The 18951-nt window shown below is 39.5% G+C and overlaps 1 protein-coding gene across 1 annotated transcript; it reads right to left on the minus strand.

The window, feature by feature from the left end:
• Positions 1–4199: 4199 nt before the first annotated feature.
• Tktl2 (transketolase like 2) lies at positions 4200–6169 on the minus strand. The gene has a single exon (XM_021171063.2). The coding sequence runs from the start codon at positions 6128–6130 to the stop codon at positions 4247–4249; it is 1884 nt and encodes a 627-aa protein (XP_021026722.1). The 5' UTR covers positions 6131–6169; the 3' UTR covers positions 4200–4246.
• Positions 6170–18951: the final 12782 nt, after the last annotated feature.

The raw sequence follows: 18951 nt of genomic DNA on the forward strand, positions 1-18951 counted from the left end.
ACAATGGGTCCTAATTAACTAAGTTAGTGCTTTTAAAAAATATTTACCTCACATACTCCCAGAAAATTTGAGGTTTCATTGTTTTAATTATCATTTTCAGGGTGTGCTTCTGTCCTATTAATTTACCTTTAAAATTGAACATTATACCATATTTAATGCCCTTAATGAAATTAGGACATATGAAATATGAGGATAGATTAATTCTGACTAAGGAAGAGAGCTCTCAAACATCCAGGGCACTGTGCCCTGAACAGCAATAAGGGTACATTTTGACCTGTACCTGCTCTTAAGACTTCGGACAGAAGAGAGGTTTTTATCCAATTTGAGGAAATTATGAAAAGATATTGAACCAAAAATACATTTAAGGCTTACAACAAATATATTAGTGGCTGTCTTTTACATTTTTATAAAGATTTATTTTCTTTTGTGTGTATTAATGTTTTGCCTGCATGTATGTTTGTGTGTGTGTCTGATGCCTATAGAGGTAAAAAGGCGGCATCAGAACCCCTGGAACTAGAGTTATTGCTGGTTGCAAACCATCATGTGGTTGCTGGGAACTGAACCCTGGTCCACTGCACAAGCAGCAAGTACTCTTAACCACAGAGTAACTTCTCCAGCCCCTAGTGGCTATTTTTAAGTGCTCTACTTATACAGTAACCTTCACAACGTATTGAAAGGAGATTTGTTTATGTCCAGAAGCTACTTGGAAGAAGTATGTACCATAAAAAGTGCCCAGAAATATAACAGTCTATTGATGGCACATGAGTAAAGAAAACTACATGTCTGTAGCTGTGGTTGAATCACTAACAATAAGGTAGACATGAATTCATTCCAAAGGGAGCTGCTTGTATACTTCTATTACTCCGGGACTGTGGAGAAAGACTAAGGATAATGACTTATCTTTGTCCCTTTAGACTTGAGAACAGATGATATTAGGCAGACTCAAGATGGAATCTCAGCCAAGAAGACGAAGACCAAATGAAGGAAAACCTGCCAGGCTTTCTTCCTTCACATATTTACCTTGTGGGTCCAAGTGTAGAGTCCGTGCTTTTTATGAAAAGAGACTTCTAAATGCCTATTACGCTATTGACTGTCAACTCATCTTTAGCATACAGGCCTGTGGTGACTTTAAGACACAAATCTCTGCATCTAGACACATCACCTAAAGTCCCAGCTCTCAACACAATTGCATCTAGGATTAAACATCAACCCAATGAACTGATGGTGTGTGTGCACATACATTTATTTGGCCTGTGTGCTTTTCTGCACAGTTTCCATGTGCTTTTATTCTTTCAGAGTCTGGCCCTTTGTTAATGAGGCCACTGTTAATGTATTGCTACAATTTTTCTTTACTGGGTATTTACACTAGATTTTTAAAAATTGTGCTGAACAGTAATGAGTTTAAATTTATCCACTTTAAATAGGAAAACATGGAAATGTCGAATATAAGTGAACAAAGAGAATCTTGAAATAAGTTTTGAAACAAATAGACAAATTCCATTTTCTAAGGGTGAATCTCATTATCCCATGTAAAGGTGAGGATAATAAAATACATACTTCAAAAGTCCTGCTCTATTCTAATCATATGAAATAAGGACATAGTGTTAGGTATTCGCACAATTTTCTTTAAAATACATGTGTGCTTGTCTTTTTCATGGAAACTTATGGCATGTAAGTTTATTTTTTAAGTACTTTATATATGCTTTCCAAGCTAGCCAGGATTACAGGCCCTAGGAACCAGGACCAGCACTGGTATCTTGACATCATAAGTGCCATGTCTTTTGCCCTTTCTTGAAAAGGCTCTTTTTCCCAAATAGATGCCTCAATTGAACATTTATTTAAATAACCTTTTCAATGTACTTAAGGCAAACTAAAACAATCACCCTTATACTTTTACTAGCCACACAATTCAAGAAGTCATACGTTGACTGGAATGAGTGTCATTTTCACACTGGCCTTTCTACTCTAACCACAAGCAAGGCAATTGTGAGGGGACAGCCATCCCTGAACTATCACTAAGCTCTCCTGATATCGAAAAGACCTTCTAGGCACAACCTTGAACAGAATATCAACACTGAATCACTGCCATATTTTGTTGCTTAACAAAACTGTATCTTCAACAGGGCATGATACATACTCCTTTCATGCCGGTACTGGGGAGATAGAAGCCAGTGGATGAATGCAAGTTTGAGGGCATCCCAAGCTACCACAGCAAGATCTGTCTGAAGAATAATTTAATCCATTAAAAGTTTTTAAAGTGAATTTCATGAAAAACAGAGAAAATATTTTGATCATTTTATGGACAACAACAACAAAAAACAGAAGTAAAAAGCCCTAGTGTCTTCAATTTTAGCAGTGAGTGGTTACACTAGTCAGGACGGACTCAATTCTTCAGAGCACTCATTATGTAGCAAAGCTGAACAAGACACTCTCTCTCTCACTTAAGGAATGCTGTGCATGTGATAAATCTCAACCCCAATCTCATTATAGAATTGATTCCCTGCCTTCAATTTTTGTGGAAACAACTTTTGCAGTATGGATTAAGAGCCTCCCCACACTCCTACAGAACAAAGCATTATCTAGCAGTCCCCAAGATTCCATTAGACATTTAAATTTTCAGATGTACTGCCACTATTAAACGCATGTTTTTTGCATATTTGGGAAAATAGACCTCCCACATTTCCAAATAATAAAAGCTGAAGAAATCAATGAACTTTTGTTTTGATATTTTGTCTAGTTCACAGTTTGTAAATCAACCATGTATCCCCATGAGGCAAGAAAGCATAAGGAAGAGAATTAATCCTGCAATAGCACCCCGCTCATTGGGAAATGTGATATCGGATGTTACTAGGTTCAGATGGGACTATTAGCAGGCCCCATAGCTACAGTTCACTGCAGGCAAGAATTGGGAAGGAGTGAAATCGAGGTGACAAATGTTCTCCATATCTACCCATTTTAAAATTTACAACGTTCTTATACCAACTATTTTTTTTTTCTAAATTATTTAAGAATGTCATGCAAAGAGGAATGGTTATCTTGGAAGCAGAGATTAGAGTGTGGGGCAGTGCAGAAACACCAGGACTCCGTGTTTCCAAATCTCAGGTTGGTGTTTTATCCTGTCATACCTCCACCCTGCTGGAAAAACAACTGCTCAGGCCTGCAGAGATAGAAATGCAGATAATTAATGAGGAAAACAGTAGTGAGGTCTCTGACACACAGTGCACCTTTAAAATGTTAAGACAGCTTAGCTCTGAAATCACGGTTGGTTTGTTGGTTTGTTTGAATTTTCCTGACTGGAAATTTATCTTGCACTTCAAAGATATTATGAAGATAAAATTAAGGATTCTTCTCAATTATTATTTCCTACACTTATCTCCAGCCTCGACCTCTTTGTCTATCTTGCCTATTAGGGAGAAAGCAGTTACATACAACAAACAATAAACTGCTCCTTTAAAGACTTTTTATCACATCTATTATTCACTGTAAATGAATATAATCAAGTTAACAATTGGTTAGCATAAGGAAAACAACTCTCTCCCCTTCCACAAACCACTCTATTAATATGTAATGCACAAACTAGAACTAGCCATGTCTTCATTTCATTATAGAAAAGTGCTGCTCAAAAGTGATGTCCCCGCTGAAGGGACATGAAGTAGAACTGTGGAGGAAATCCTACAGTAACTGGTCAAAGAAGGCTAGCATGGCAATGTCACCATGGAAGTGCTCAAACTGGCTTCAGAACTCCTGCTAAGGAAATCTACAATTTAATTCACATTCCCTTAACGTCCCAAAAAAACAAAAAGCGAACAAAAAACCAAATAACCAAACAACCAAAGAAACAAAAAACCAACTATAGACTCTTGCTAAAGTTGATCTTTATCTTCGATAAAGATCTTTAATAAGGAACTTTGACAAAGATGTGCATTGTCCCCACTCCAGTTGATTATTTAGCAATCTATCATAAAACTTTGTAATCAAGTGCTTTTGTCTGTTTTGAAGCTTGAAAAACATAATTCACCATAACAACTAAAAAACAAGAATGACATTTGTTAATTTAACAGAAAGTTAGCTTAGGGTTTTTGTGTTTTTTTCTTATTAGTGGAAATAAAAGTGTTACATAGTGATACTTGAAAACCAGAACTATATAAAAGATTTTTTTTAATAACAACAAGCATAAATGTAACACAAAGATATCAGAGTTTAAGACCAAAGCCAACAACCTTGATGTATGAAGACCTGGGCCATTTCATTTCATTACGGTATCTTTCACAGCTGCTATAATGTGTCTGGCACTGATTCCAAACATATCCAGTAGCTCGATAGGTTTCCCGCTTCGAGGTACTTCTGTTACTGCAAGTTGACGAACGATGATGTCTGGCTCTCTAGAGATGGCTGCACACACAGCTTCGCCAATGCCACCTTCTCGGTAGTGATCTTCCACAGTAATGATCTGGCCACCTGTGGCTTTGGCACTTTGGATAATGGTGACAGCATCCAGAGGTTTGATAGTGAACAGGTCAATGACACGAATAAAAATCCCTTGTTGAGAAAGCTCGTCAGCAGCTACTAAGGCTTCATGCAGAGTAACCCCTGCTCCAATAACTGTCACCTTGTCAACTGCACTCTGGCGGATCACCTTGGCCTGTCCAATCACAAAGTTTTCTTCAGCTGTATAAATAACTGCTGTTTTTGGCCGGGTGGTACGGATGAAGCACATTCCCTTCATGTTGGCTGCCAGAAAAACAGCGTGTTCTGTAGAGACAGCATCACTTGGATAGAAAATAGTGCAGTTGGGGATGCTTCTGAACATGGCTAGGTCCTCCAGGGCCATCTGGGAAGGTCCATCTTCTCCAACAGACACCCCGCAGTGGGAACCAACGAAGTTGATGTTGGTTTGAGAGATGGCTCCCATTCGGATCTGATCAAAGGCTCGGGTCAGGAAGGCAGCGAAGGTACTAACAAAAGCAATAGTTCGTCCTCGTGTGGCACACCCCAGGGCCACACTTACCATGTTTTGCTCAGCAATAAAGCACTCTATGAAACGCTCAGGGTGCTCTTTCTTGAACACTTCTGAAAAGGTAGAGTTTTTTGTGTCGCCATCTAGAACGATAACTCTTTGGTTAGATTGTCCCAATTTAGCCAGAGCCAAGCCGTATGCTTCACGAGTAGCTATCATGTCTCCCAGTTTGTAGACAGGCAGAGAGGTCATTTTTGTATTGGACATGCTGATCCTGGGCGAGTCTTCAATGGGGGGTTTCGGTGTGAGATTTCGGTTTGTCTGTATCCGATTCTCAATTAATTTGACAATCCCATCAGCTCTGTCTTTTGGCATAGGCTTTCCATGCCAATTTTCCGCATCCTCGACATTTGGAATACCTCTACCCTTGAAGGTCTTGGCAATCAGGGCAGTAGGTTTGTTCTTGACTTGAGCTGCTTTCCCAAAGGCCTGGCAGAGAGCTTCAACATCATGACCATCCACCACGTAAGTATTCCACCCAAACGCTTGGCAACGCTTCTCATAAACTGCTGTACAGTGCTCTAGGGGTGCTGTGCCGCTTTGTCCCAAGCGGTTCACGTCAAAGATTGCCACGAGATTGTCCAAGTTGTAGTGGGAAGCAAAGGCCAAGGCCTCCCAGACAGAGCCTTCCGAGGACTCACCATCCCCCATGAGGCAGAACACGCGGTAGCTGGCCTTGTCAAAGTACTTGCCGGTGTAAGCCATTCCACAGGCAGCACCCAATCCTTGCCCAAGGGACCCTGTTGCCACATCAACAAACGACAGTCGTGGGGTGGGATGACCCTCCAGGTCGCAGTGAATTTTTCGCAAGTTCAGCAAGTCCGATTCACAGATATGGCCCACCTCCACCCAAACCGCATAGAGGATGGGCGCGGCATGGCCCTTGGAGAGGACAAAGCGGTCGTTGTCTGGGTGTTCTGGGTCTGCCTGTTTGTACCTCATGGTATGGAAGAAGAGCACAGCCATGATCTCTGCAACACTACAGCACGACGTGGGATGTCCGGAGCTGCAGGCACACGTGGCCCTGATTGAGTGGATTCGCAGGCGATTGGCCACATCCTGAAGCACCTGAAAGGTGTCCGATTCCAGCTTGGCATCTCTGGCCAAGGCCATGGCTGCAGGCTGCTCGGCTGCCGAACAAAGAGCAGGAAGTTCAGCGTCCTCAGTGACCTTTAACCTGCCAGGCTACCGTTGAGGAAAGTCTGCGCATGCGCTCCTGGTCGTAAGCTGCGCACGCACAACTGCTTTGTTTTGCAGTGTCCCAATGTCCCAGCCCCCCGCCCCAGGAATTTTAATGTTTACTTTTTCACTTTCAGGCTCAACATTATTAAAAATAATTAAATGTTGCTTTACATCTCCTTAAGGCAGAAGTTCAAACTGGGGTAGATGTTCTCCTGACTTAGATACTATTGTGCCCTTTTACCTACTAACACTTCAAGTTTTCAAAATTCTTTTATTTTTACATATATGTTTTTTTTTCTTGTATATTTGTTCACCACTTGTGTGGGAGGCCTTCAATCCCCTTGAGCTAAATTTATAGATGGTTGTGAGCTGCAGTTTATGAGTATTGAAGCTTGAATCCAGGTCCGCGGGAAGAGCAGCCAAACCGTCTCTCCGGCCCTGGTGCCTCAATTTTAAAGGGCATGTATTAATACAAATAAAATGAGTATGACAGAAAAGATTCTAAGATTTGATGAAGGACTGCTGAAGTTGGACAAGTTCTTTATGTAAATGAAAGTAGAAAAATTAAAAGACCACAGGACTTAAAGAATATAAACATGGGGGGAGGGGGTAATCTCAGCTTCTAGTAACACACCGAGAGGAGCTGTCAAGACAGCAGTTAAGGAACGCTCCTGGAAGCTCAACGTTATTTTGGCTGAAGAAATTCAATTCACATACCTGGTAAAAGCACATTAGTATAAAACTGAACTGTGAGGCAGAGCTCCCACGGGGAGGAAATGAGAGAAATAAGAACTACTTAGCATGTCTTTCAAATTCCCAAACTCTTTCACTCATTTAAATTGTGGCACAACATTTTCTAAGGTATTAAGTTTTTGACATTTGTAAAGGTCAGTTATGTTAAGCAAAGAAATTGGTCTTGGGAATTTAATACCCAAGACAATGAATGTGGATTTCTCCTGTCATTCTGTGAGAATGCATGGGTTTTTTAGTAGTACATAGAAAATAACACTTCCTACATTATTTTTAAAATTTTTATAAATTAATCTGATATTTTAAGACATTTGGAAATATATACATATATGAGTTATTAATTATTTTTAAGTGGTTTAATATTTTAAAATGTATTTTAAAGTGTATAATCAATGATCATTGAAATATGAAGGATGCATCATTTAATAATGGAAAATTACCCAATATAGCCATAAATATCACTTAGTTTAATAAATAAAACAAATAGATGAGAAATCATTTTATTTCCCCAATTTAGAAGGATCTATCAGAGCAACAAGATCAACCAGGAACTTTTAGGGCAGCATGCCAAAACTATGTTTGTTTTGGAAAAGAGTATGCAATTCACTTTAGAGATTATCTGGAAGCCAATCAAAAGTTTTCTACAAATAGAAAAAAGTGTTTATTTACTGACTTTGATCTATCAACACAAAGTAGGGATCAACAAATTTGAGTGTCTTTGTTGGGCATAATGCATACATGAATGTCAGGGACAGGATAAGAGGGTTGATAAACAGCAATGTACATCCAGTATACTGCATTGGGAATTGAAAACCCCTAAACATTTTGCTAAACAATTAAGATTAACCTGGGAGCTGGAGAACTGTAGAAACGGTCAGTGGCTGGCTTGCATACTGCTCTTCCAGAGGAAGAGAATTCAGTCCATACACATTAAGTCGTATACAATCTCCTCTAACTCCAGCTGTGGGAAATGCTGGCCTCTTTTGGTATTGCCCTCATGTGCAGAAAACCACATTCAGGCACAAACACTTACACATAATTCAAAAGAGAAGCATGTAGAAAGATGGCCCAACAGGTGTGAGTGCTCCCCATTTTTCTAAAAGACCCTAGTTTCGTCCCCAGCATCCACATCTGGTGACTCACAATTGGTTGTAACTCTAGACTTACAGAAACTGACAATCTTGTTTGGGGATGCAATAACCTCCCTGTACTGGTTAATTTTGTGTCAACTTGACACAGGCTGGAGTTATCACAGAGAAAGGAGCTTCAGTTGTGGAAATGCCTCCATGAGATCCAGCTGTAAGGCATTTTCTCAATTAGTGATAAGGGGGGAGGTCCCCTTGTGGGTGGTGCCATCTCTGGGCTGGTAGTCTTGGTTCTATAAGAGAGCAGGCTGAGCAAACCAGGGGAGGCAAGCCAGTAAAGAACATCCCTCCATGGCCTCTGCATCAGCTCCTGCTTCCTGACCTGCTTGAGTTCCAGTCCTGTCTTCCTTGGTGATGAACATCAGTATGGAAATGTAACCTGAATAAATCTTTCCTCCCCAACTTGCTTCTTGGTCATGATGTTTGTGCAGAAATAGAAACCCTGACTAAGACATTCCCCCACCCCAAAACACACACACACACACAACACGGAAGAGTGTGCACCCAAAGACTCCAAATAAAGTATTTACAGATAATAAATGACCAACCTGCCATTTGACTCCTGGTTTAAAATCTATTAAAATGGAACAACACATTTCTTACTTTATCTTTGAAGGTATCATTATAATTTTTCTTTACCATATGCGTAAGTATTTGTTGTGATGTATATATCCCATGGATATAACCCTAGCACTATCAATAATACAAATAGTTGTGAAGGGGAGGACAAGAAGGAAAAACTGATCTTCGCAAATTCTACTAGGAGACACTGCAAGAAACAGCACCAAGTTTCTAAGGCACAATGTAAGGTAAGTAATGGTGAGAGGTCGGGTGCCTGAAGTGTTGCATCTTGTCCAAAGAGCTGAATGTTCTTTAAAAATATTTCATAAAGGATACAAATGGCAGCTGCCTTTTCCATTGAATTCCATCAGCCCAGAAGGCAAAGTATGTGGTCTGGGAAGTTTCCATTATAAAGCACCAAGACTCCATTTGTGCGGCATGGGGACGGTAGAAATGGGCCTTACCTATATTTCTGGATTCTCACTTTAATAATCATTGTAGACATAATTGTTACTTCCTATCCTAATTTTGCTATAGTTTGTAAAGGATATTTTGAGGTCTAGGTTGAGGAGGTTAGAAGAGTAATTAACAACATATGTAGAAAACTAGGCCAAACTCCCAGCAGCAAAGGATAATCATAACTGGCTAACACACAAATCCCCTTTTTACTCCTTACAGAGATCATCTCATGTTCCTGTTCTGTAAAGAAACACAAAACGTCTGCTTTGCTTGAGAATAATTTCTATGAAAAATCTAATTGAGCTGTTAGCCAAAAGGTTCCCACAGAAATCTCCAATAACCCAAGATATAGGTTGTTCTCCACAAACTGATGGAAAGGCTCCATCACTGAAGACAGCACCTATACAACTCACTGAACATGGAGATGTTAACCTGGTGACTACAAAAAGCCTTCACCCCTAGGTTCTACTGTCTTTAGTACTCTGCAGGCTACCAAAAGAGAAACGTAAACACCAAGTCAGCCACAGATCCTTGGATCTACAATGGTTTCCTGGCTACCAGACAAAGTGGCAAAAAGTTTGTGGGAGTAAGGCACCAATATTGATTTGATTTAAGACCCACTCCTTGAGATGGAACCCATACATGACACTGCTTTGGTGACGAAAACCCTGAGACTAAATATCCCAGGGAACTATGGTAAAACCAAATACTACTGATCTAAAAAAAAAAAAAAAAAAAAAAAAATTGAAAAAGCTATAGCAATAAAATGACCCCTATTAGAATTCTGCTGTACTCATAGATCCATGCCCTGCTCAGATGTCATCAGTGAATCTTTTCCTGCAGCAGATAGGAACAGAGACTCACAGATATTATACAGAAAATGAGAAGCTTACACTCAGCCCTAAATGGGGTGTCTTCATCAAGTCCACTGCCTTGGGGCTGAGGAAACCCTATGGAAGAGGAGACAGAAAGAGCTGAAAAGCCAGAGCTGTTGGAGGACACATATGCACACAAAATAAGACTCTCTAAATCAACATGAGCAAAACTTGTATGAGCTCACAGAGATGACACAGCATACACAGAGCCTGCATGGGACTACACCATGTCCTCTGTGTGTGTGTGTGTGTGTGTGTGTGTGTATACATACATATACATGTGCTTCTACTTTAGTATTTTTATTGGATTCCTGAGTTTGCAACCTAGTGGATCTTTGATTCTTTTCCTTTCTCCTGAGCTATTTTCCTTCTGTTTGTTTATTTTGTCAAATTCTGATGTTAGTTTTTGTTTACCTTATAATATTTTATTTCTTATGTTTTGTTTTATTATTATTATTATTCCTTAGAAGCCTGTTCTTTCTAGTGAGTGACAGAGAGTAGATCCATATCAGAGGGAATGTGTGGGGGAGTTGGGAGGAGCAGAGGGAAGGGAAACCATAATTAAAAAATACTCTGTGAGGAGAAAGTATTTTTAATAAGATAAAAAAGGGTAGAAACATCTGTCTGTTTGGCCTGTGGATAATTTCTCTGAAAAAATCATTTTTGGTGGACAAGGGTGAATACAATCTTTTGATTTCTTTTCAAATCAGGACCTCCTCCTCAAAATGATGGGATGCTAGGGCCACAGAAGCACATTTTCACTTAAGGCAACCAGCTTAGGCAGAACAGGCTAGCATGCATGACGCAGAACAGAAGTCAGAGAACGGGGAGACTTCCTAACTTTGAACATTTGCAGCTAGCCTGTGTGATGGCTAATTTTTTCTCAACTTTATACAAACGAGTCATAGCATAGGAGGAAACCTCAAATTTTTTTTCCGTTTTTTTTTTTTTTGGGGGGGGGGTGGTCAAGACAGAGTTTCTCTGTGTAGCCCTGGCTGTCCTGGAACTCACTCTGTAGACCAGGCTGGCCTCGAACTCAGAAATCCCCCTGCCTCTGCTTCCCAAGTGCTGGGATTAAAGGTGTGCGCCACCACGCCCGGCAGGAAACCTCAATTTTTAACATGCCTCCATAAGATCAGTTGTAGGCTGCCCTGTAGCCATTATCATAATTAGTTATTGATGAGGGAGGGCCCAGCCTACTCTGGATAGGGACAGTCCTGGGTTAGTGGTCCTGGATGCTATAAGAAAGCAGACTGAGCAAGCCATGAGAAGTAAGACAGTAAGGGCTCCTCCTCCGTGGCCTCTACATATATATGAATAATATGTAACATGTAGCATAAAACATATAATACATACTATATTCTTCTGTTTCTGGTTTCCTTCTCAGCTTCAGTCCCATCCCTGATTACCTCAGTGATTGTCTGTTAACCTGGAAGTATAAGCAAAATAAACTCTTTCCACCCCAAGTTGCTTTTGATTACAATGTTTCAATCACAGCAATAAACCCTGACTAAGTCAACTTGGGGCCAGTACTTCCAGACTTGTTAATAAGAAAGCTTATTCTTCTGATTTATACAACATATATATTGGGTTTCTATTATCTACAACCTAAAGCATTGCTCTCACATAAAGAAATGACCACTTAAGTTAAAATAACTCAAGGAACCAGGGAAAAAAAGCAATGATAACATGACTCAAAATACCAAAATACAAGGAAATATGGTTTGCTCAGGATTTTCTCTCTGGATGTGTGGTCCTGTCCATGTACCAGAAACTTTTGACATTTTTGTTATGTTTTTATTGTGTTGTTGCTAGTCAATTAGCTTTTGAAGAATTTGGGACTAGATACACAGCCAGCATATATAAGAGCAACTCAAATTCTAGACTATAACATCCTTCTCCCATTTTACATAGATGGTTTATGTAACATAAATGTAAATATATATAATATATTTATTAATACTATTTAATATTAATATTATATAATATAGTAACACATATATTTCTAGATATTATTTATAAACAAATAATATATAAATATATAATATAACAAAGTACATGATACAGGATATATGATATATAATATATGATATGATATGTGATATACAATATATGATATGATATATAATATAATATAATATATAATGAAATTAATTAATTATGTTATGATATATGCATAATGTATGTAAATATAAAATATGTTTATGTATAAATATGTAGAATTATATGATATATAAATGTATATTATAAATTTTTGTATAACAATTACATATATTTATATTTTATATAGTGTGATGTATGATATGTATATATATATTGCTAGCTGAATATGCATATGAAGTAGCGAATTTTATGAAGAAATTTTCTTTTTTCTATTTCTAGGTAATCATATTGAAACAGGTCACATTAAATGTCTTACTTCTGAAAAAGAAATAGTGAAAAGTAATAGAAAGTAATATTTTTTAAAATCTGAATTCATATATATTAATTATATTGGATTATGGGTTACATCTGCAAGACATTTCTACTCACACTATAAAGCCTTCTAGCCAGGTCCTCCATCATGTCACAGTTTACCTAATCCCCCTCTCCAGCAGTTAAAGTAAATTCAGTTCTCAGTGGAGAATTGATTTTGTCTAAAAGAATTTTATCAGTGTTACTGATTACAAGCTGAAAGCATTAGTAACCTTTGCCCATTTAATCAACAGACTAATTAATTTTGGTAAATGTTTGCATTTACTTGCATCACGAACAAAAATATGTTTTCATCCAGTGCTTTCTATCCTCTGCAAATATTCCCTTGTAGTTTCCACATTCATTTTGTCTCCCCTGAACTCTTATCCAAACTCCTTTCCACCTGAGGCTCTGCTCCTGGCTATGCTGTGTACCTGCCTTTTCAATGTACTCTTCAGGTGGCTTCATTGCTGTCTTTGAGATCCTCATCCTGTTCTTTTGCAGTGTCCAGTCTGCTGAGAATCACATCCATGGGATTTTTCCATTTAAAATATTGTGTTTTACTTTCTAGACTTGACAGTGGGTTCTCGAAGTAGAAACTTAAGGGTTCATTGGAAAGTCAGTTGTGTTGAATGGTGTTTTGCTGGGGCTAACATGTGAAAGAGTGTTTTCCTGAAGTGGACACAGGTGAAAGACTAAGGCAGACTCATGAAAGAACGTTTGGCTGAAGCAGACAAAGGAGAGAGGATGTTCTGCTAAAGCAAACAAGTGAAATGACACATGATGAAGGATTCTTTGCTAATGACATGCATGCATTAGGCCACTTTACATTGTGTAATTGAGCTCCATTTGCTGGGACTCCATAGAGAGAAACACACCAAAAACTTCTGGTGGTGTGCTGCAGTTTCTTTTTTCTTTCTTTTCTTTTTTCTTTATTATTAGATATTTTCTTTATTTACATTTCAAATGCTATCCGGAAAGTTCCTGCCACTTCCCTGGGTACCCACTGTTTGACAGAGTGATGTCAACTGAGACAGGAGCATGTGTTGAGGCAAGATGTGAGCCGAGGCAAGACCCATGGATGCCACATGATGTTTAGAGGGTGTAAATAGAACTAGACACACAGTGACAGAGGCTGAGCTTGGCTTGCTTATAAAGCTACCTGTGCAACACTTGTCGATCTCACATCGTCTGATCTTCGCTTTGCTGAGAGAGGCACAGCTGAGAACTTCTACTGGCATTCCTCTCGGTCCCTCCTGCTGAGTCGTGCAGAGGCTGAGGCCTGGCTTTCTCTGCTAGGTGGCGCCACTGCTGCTGATTCCTATATGCTATCCTGACTCTACCTAACTAGACTGCTGGTATATTGGTAAAGTGTTTGCAAATAAAGTGAGCTGCTGCTGCTAACCTGTGAACCTTTCTAACAGGTCCCCTTCTCCTGAATCCTTTCTTTCCCACTACCTCTTGTGGGTAGTGGGCTACAAAGGAAGTTAAAGCATTGAAGAATCATCATTAAAAATAATGTTTGAAAAAATTTAAAGTTATAGGTTCTTCATTGTAACGTTTTCATAATATTTGTTTTCAGCTCTTTAGCATATTTTTAAAGCCCTTTATTAAAAGTCCCTTTCTATCTCTCTAAATGTGTTTGTATTGACTATTGTGCTTTCTGGTAATCAATGGCACTGTCTTGTCTCTAATGTTTGACATTAATTTGTGGATTTTCTGTTTTGCTCTTCTAAGGGCAGTTGCACTTCCTCTTAGAAACAACCAAGTGCTAGGTTAGTGATGCTGGGGTTTGCTTTCCTCTGGTGAGGTTCGCTTCTCTACAAAGCATGCCCTCTTCAGTCTCTATGTAGTCCCAAGTGGCCATCAAGAATCCTGCACTCAGGATTGTGTGCATGCCTTTAATCCCAACATTTAGCAGGCAGAGGTAGGTGGATCTCTGTGAGTTCAAGGCCAGCCTGGTCTACAAAACAAAAACAAAAACAAACAAACAAACAAACAAACAAAAAACATCTGTACTCTGGCTGGATTTTTGCCCCATGTGAATTCTGAGAACTACTTGGGTATTACTGCTCTCAATTTACCAATTGTCTGGCCTTGCAAAAGTTGCGTTTATATAGGGGAGCCCCTGAACAATGCGTGCAGAGCTCTGTCTAGATAGTTTCCTTCTATTTATCCACCTAGTGCCACTTCCTGGGCATAGATCTCTGCTCCCTTGTCTCACTGAAACTGTTCATGATTCTGTGACTCTTACTGAAGCACCTTTTTCTGTGGAAACCATGAAAGGTGAGTTTTCCCCCACACTTGATTTTTTGTTTTTTTTTTTTTGTTGTTGTTGTTGTTGTTGTTGTTTTCAAGACAGCTGTCTCTCCTCGCCCAGTATACTAAAACTGTTATTTTTCTGTGTGTCTAGTGTTGTCGTTGCTGTAGCTGGAGAATTTCATTGTAAAATGTCTAGCAAAACTTCACAACAATGCCTTCAAATGTTCTGAATTCCCTTACATACATCCTATGGTCTTCAGATCTCTGCAGCCCTGCTTGCCTCACCACAAACTATCAGGCACCTCTCTGATAAACACATGCTCCCTGCAGAAGACTCCAGAGGTTGGGGTCTTTGACTTATCATTTACTAACGTTCCTATAAAGAATTGTTTAAAAGGTCTTCTTCCCTCAGTAAAAGGGAGCTAGAATGATGGCTGAGCACTCAATATGCACCATTCTTCCAAAGGACCTGATTTTGATGCAGGAAATATTAAAAAAAAAAATTCCCCCAATTCTCCAGCGGGGCTGGACTGGCAGGCTTCCCGCACTTCTGTTCCCCACCCCCGCACCCCTCCCCAACTCTCTCTAGCTTACCACCCTCACCCCACCCCCGGCCCCTGGCTGATCTGATAGCTTTGCTCCTAGCTCTGGTTCGCTTGTCTCTGGAACCACTAGCTCTCTCTTGGCCACAAAGCCCAGTAGTTGGCAGTAACCCAGTAACCCAGAAAATCAAAACTCTTGAAGCTTATAATTAACCAATCAGATTTATGTATCAATAAATTCTCAATTCACAACATGCCAATACAATAATTTCAACTGATAATAATAAAAGCGGCCCACCTAGATTAGACAAATTATCCCAATTATTCTAACCTTATGACATCACAACTACCTGTGGCTATCTAAAGCCACACTGGCTCATGTTCTTCTTCCTGTCTGCCCTCCTCCATCTTGGCCTTCTCCTCTCTCCCCTGAGACATTCCCTGTCTCTTCAACTCTTCGAGTCACCTCCCTTTTCTCTGTCCAATCACAGGCCTCCTGCTGCACTAATGGAATTGGACAGGGAAAATCCTGAGACCTGAGTTTGCTTCCCAGCACCAGACTGGACAGCTCATAACTGCTTTAACTTGAGCTCCAGAGGCTCTAAGATCTCTTCTGGACCCTGTGGGCACATGTCCTCACACGTACACAAACTCCTCCCCTGTGACCTCTGCAAACACGTACACATAAGTCTGAAAATAAAAAAATAAATCTTAAAAGAAGTATCCAAAGAAAATTCCATCATTATGATAGTTACCAAGTTTTCCAGAGAGATTTTTAATGCTTTGCTGGTAAACATAATATCCTTTCAAATCTGGATAATTTTAAACTAAAGTTTCTAAAGCGTATCAAACAACTGCTTCTCTTCTTACAAAGGTTACTTGGGGCATTATCATTTTTTTTGAATGACAATCGCTATCATTAGAAACACTGGCTATTGTTCTCTGTTGAAATTCAATTGAATCAATCAAAATGCCTATTGAGAATAATTTCTGAGGAAGGTTATTTTCAGCATCTTTGTTCAGCATAAATGTTTGAATTTTATAACTGTGCTTTAGTACCTTTTTCAAGGTATATGGCTGTAGTAATGGAATGACCAAAAGGGGAAAAAGTGGGTTTGGCTCAAGAAAAATTTAAGTGTATTTTTTTCTATTGAATAAATAAATGTCCAGAGAATGGAGGGAGGTCCTGGCTTGTGGGGGTTCTGTTTATGGGGCCTGGAGTTCCATGTCTCCTTCCCAAGTCTTTTGGCTCAGGTGTTGCTCTTTTCTGTGAAACTGAAACCACCATGTTCATTTGGCCCACCACTGCAAGGAACAAAGACTACAAGGAAAACCTATTACTTTTCTAGGAAGTTACCCAGGAAGTCAGACACTTTATTTTTCATCCTCTTCTAGAGAAAACTTTCTGATCAAGCTGCACTTGGATGGATTGGGAAATGTGGCTAACTGGCTTCTGTTTGTTAACACTTGGAGCAGGAGGTAGGGATTAAAAAAATGTCGATGGACAATTTGTGATTTCTACTGAATGTGTGTTTAGTAGTTAACTTGTCCATACTGTGTAAACACATAGCTATTTACTTATGGTATTTTCAAGTCTAAAACAGTATCTCCAAACTAATGCTTTAGAAAGAAAGGTGGATTTTTCATTAACTAGGGAGAACTTTAGTTCTTTATTGCACACTTGACAGATGACAACCTTGTACAATGCTCCAGCAAGGTCCCTCATCCTCCAGAGGATGGTGGGCACAGTTATCGATATTGCCTTTGGAGGTCAGATATAAACAGGGCAATGGGCTTTCTCTTAGCTCCTAACCAGGAAAGTGTCACTGTGGAGAGGATGTCTGACTTAGCCTTCTGGAACAGGCAGGATTTTGCTTGTGTAAACTTAACAGAAAGTCAGTGAGCAGAGTTAAAATGGGGAAAGAGCATTCTGGATAGGAATGAGAGACACATACTGAGAACCACTGAGCAGTAAAGCAGGAAGAAAGATCTTCAAGAGGCCTTGAGAGATAGCCAAGTGGGTTGTTTTGATGTTTTGTTTTGTTCTCTTGAGTTTGGCTTAAGGGCAATGTGCAACGGAGAGATTTTTATTGTCAGAGTGTCTCGATCACAGTCAAGTTTTGGAAAATTGTTCTCCTACTTGTAAAGAAAGATGGTGAGGTGATGGATGGAGGGAAAATGAAGGTTTGGGACTATATCTAAGTCAAATGATCAAGGGAATTCTTTTACAACATTTTTAGGTTGTTATTACACATTAAATTTCAGTACAAGCAGAATTACTTACAAGGTAATGAACAGGAATGATGAAAGCTGTAGAAATGCTTTATGGTTTGAATCTGAGGCACTGCCTCCCTCAAAGGCCTGTGTTGAAGGCTTGGTTCCTAGTACAACATTGTTCAGAGGGGTAGATTAGATCATGGGGTCTAATCTACCTGGGCTCCTCCACTTTGATCAATTGATATAACCATAGAGGATTTACATTATAACTTATTTGGTCATTGAGAGACAGTATAGAAAATTTAAGATACAGACCCCAGTTGGAGAAAAAAGATCCATGAAGGCATGTCCTTGAAGGATATATTTTGTCTGCAGTTTCCTCCTCCATCCTCTTCTCTTCCTGGATACTAAACAATGCACATCTTTGCTCCACTGTTCATAAGCACCAATGATGCTCGGTCTCACCACAGGCCCAGTTATTTATCTCACATAATCTTTCATAGAAACAGATAATAAACACAGTATGTACTGGCGAATGTCCTCATTTGCTGTGGATGCTATAATAAATTGCTGCAAACTGAAAGGCTTATAGCACAGTCTTAAGGCCTCACCTATCTGAAAATGAGAAGTCAAATATCCATGTTTTGACACGGCTGGCTCCTTCTGGGAGCTGTGAGGGAAAGATCTGTGTTAGCCCCTCTCCCAAGGTTAGAAGTAACATGCTTCACTTTGTGTCTTTATATTCTTCTTTTGTGTTCATCTCCAGGTTTCAACTTTCATGTGTGTGCATGGGCATATGGTGTGTGTGTGTGTGTGTATGCATGTGTGTGCATGTGTGTAGGGGTGAGCATGCACATGCACATATGTATAAAAAAGTCAGATATCAACCCTGGGACTCACTCGTTCCTCACTTCTCTTCACCTTCTTTGGAAAAATAAATTTAAAGACATGTTCTCTCACTGACTTGAAATTTTCCAAGTAATCTGAATGGCTGACCTGTGATTCCTGGAATCTGCCTGGCTCTACTTCCCAAGCTCTGGCTTTACAACAGTGCACCACTACATGAAGCGGGTTTTTGTTTTTATTATTATTATTATTTTGTTTTTTATTTTGTTTTTGTTTTAAATTTCTATGGATAGAACTTGTGTTTGCAAGACAAGCACGTTGTTGACTGAGACATCTCCCCAATCAATTTTCTATTCTTATAAGGACATCAGTTATGTTGGCTTAGCGTCCACCCCAATTATTTCAACTTTATTGCCTCTGAGAGACTGTACTAAGTCTCTGTAAAGATCTCCAAGTAAGTTAGCATTCTAATGTACTAGAGGTTAGGAGTCAGCATGTCCTCTTTGGCAGCGTGGGTGGAGGGGCAGGGAGAATGCCAAACAAATTTATCTTCTGATTCCAATGCTAATCTCCATATGGATATGTACTTATCCCTTTACAGGGATCTGAGCTGAGACTTCCTTTTATAATCATTCCCGTTA

The sequence above is a fragment of the Mus caroli genome, unplaced genomic scaffold (assembly GCF_978045245.1).
Source record: "Mus caroli unplaced genomic scaffold, Mus_caroli_1 scaffold_10, whole genome shotgun sequence".
Taxonomy (NCBI): Eukaryota; Metazoa; Chordata; class Mammalia; order Rodentia; family Muridae; genus Mus; species Mus caroli.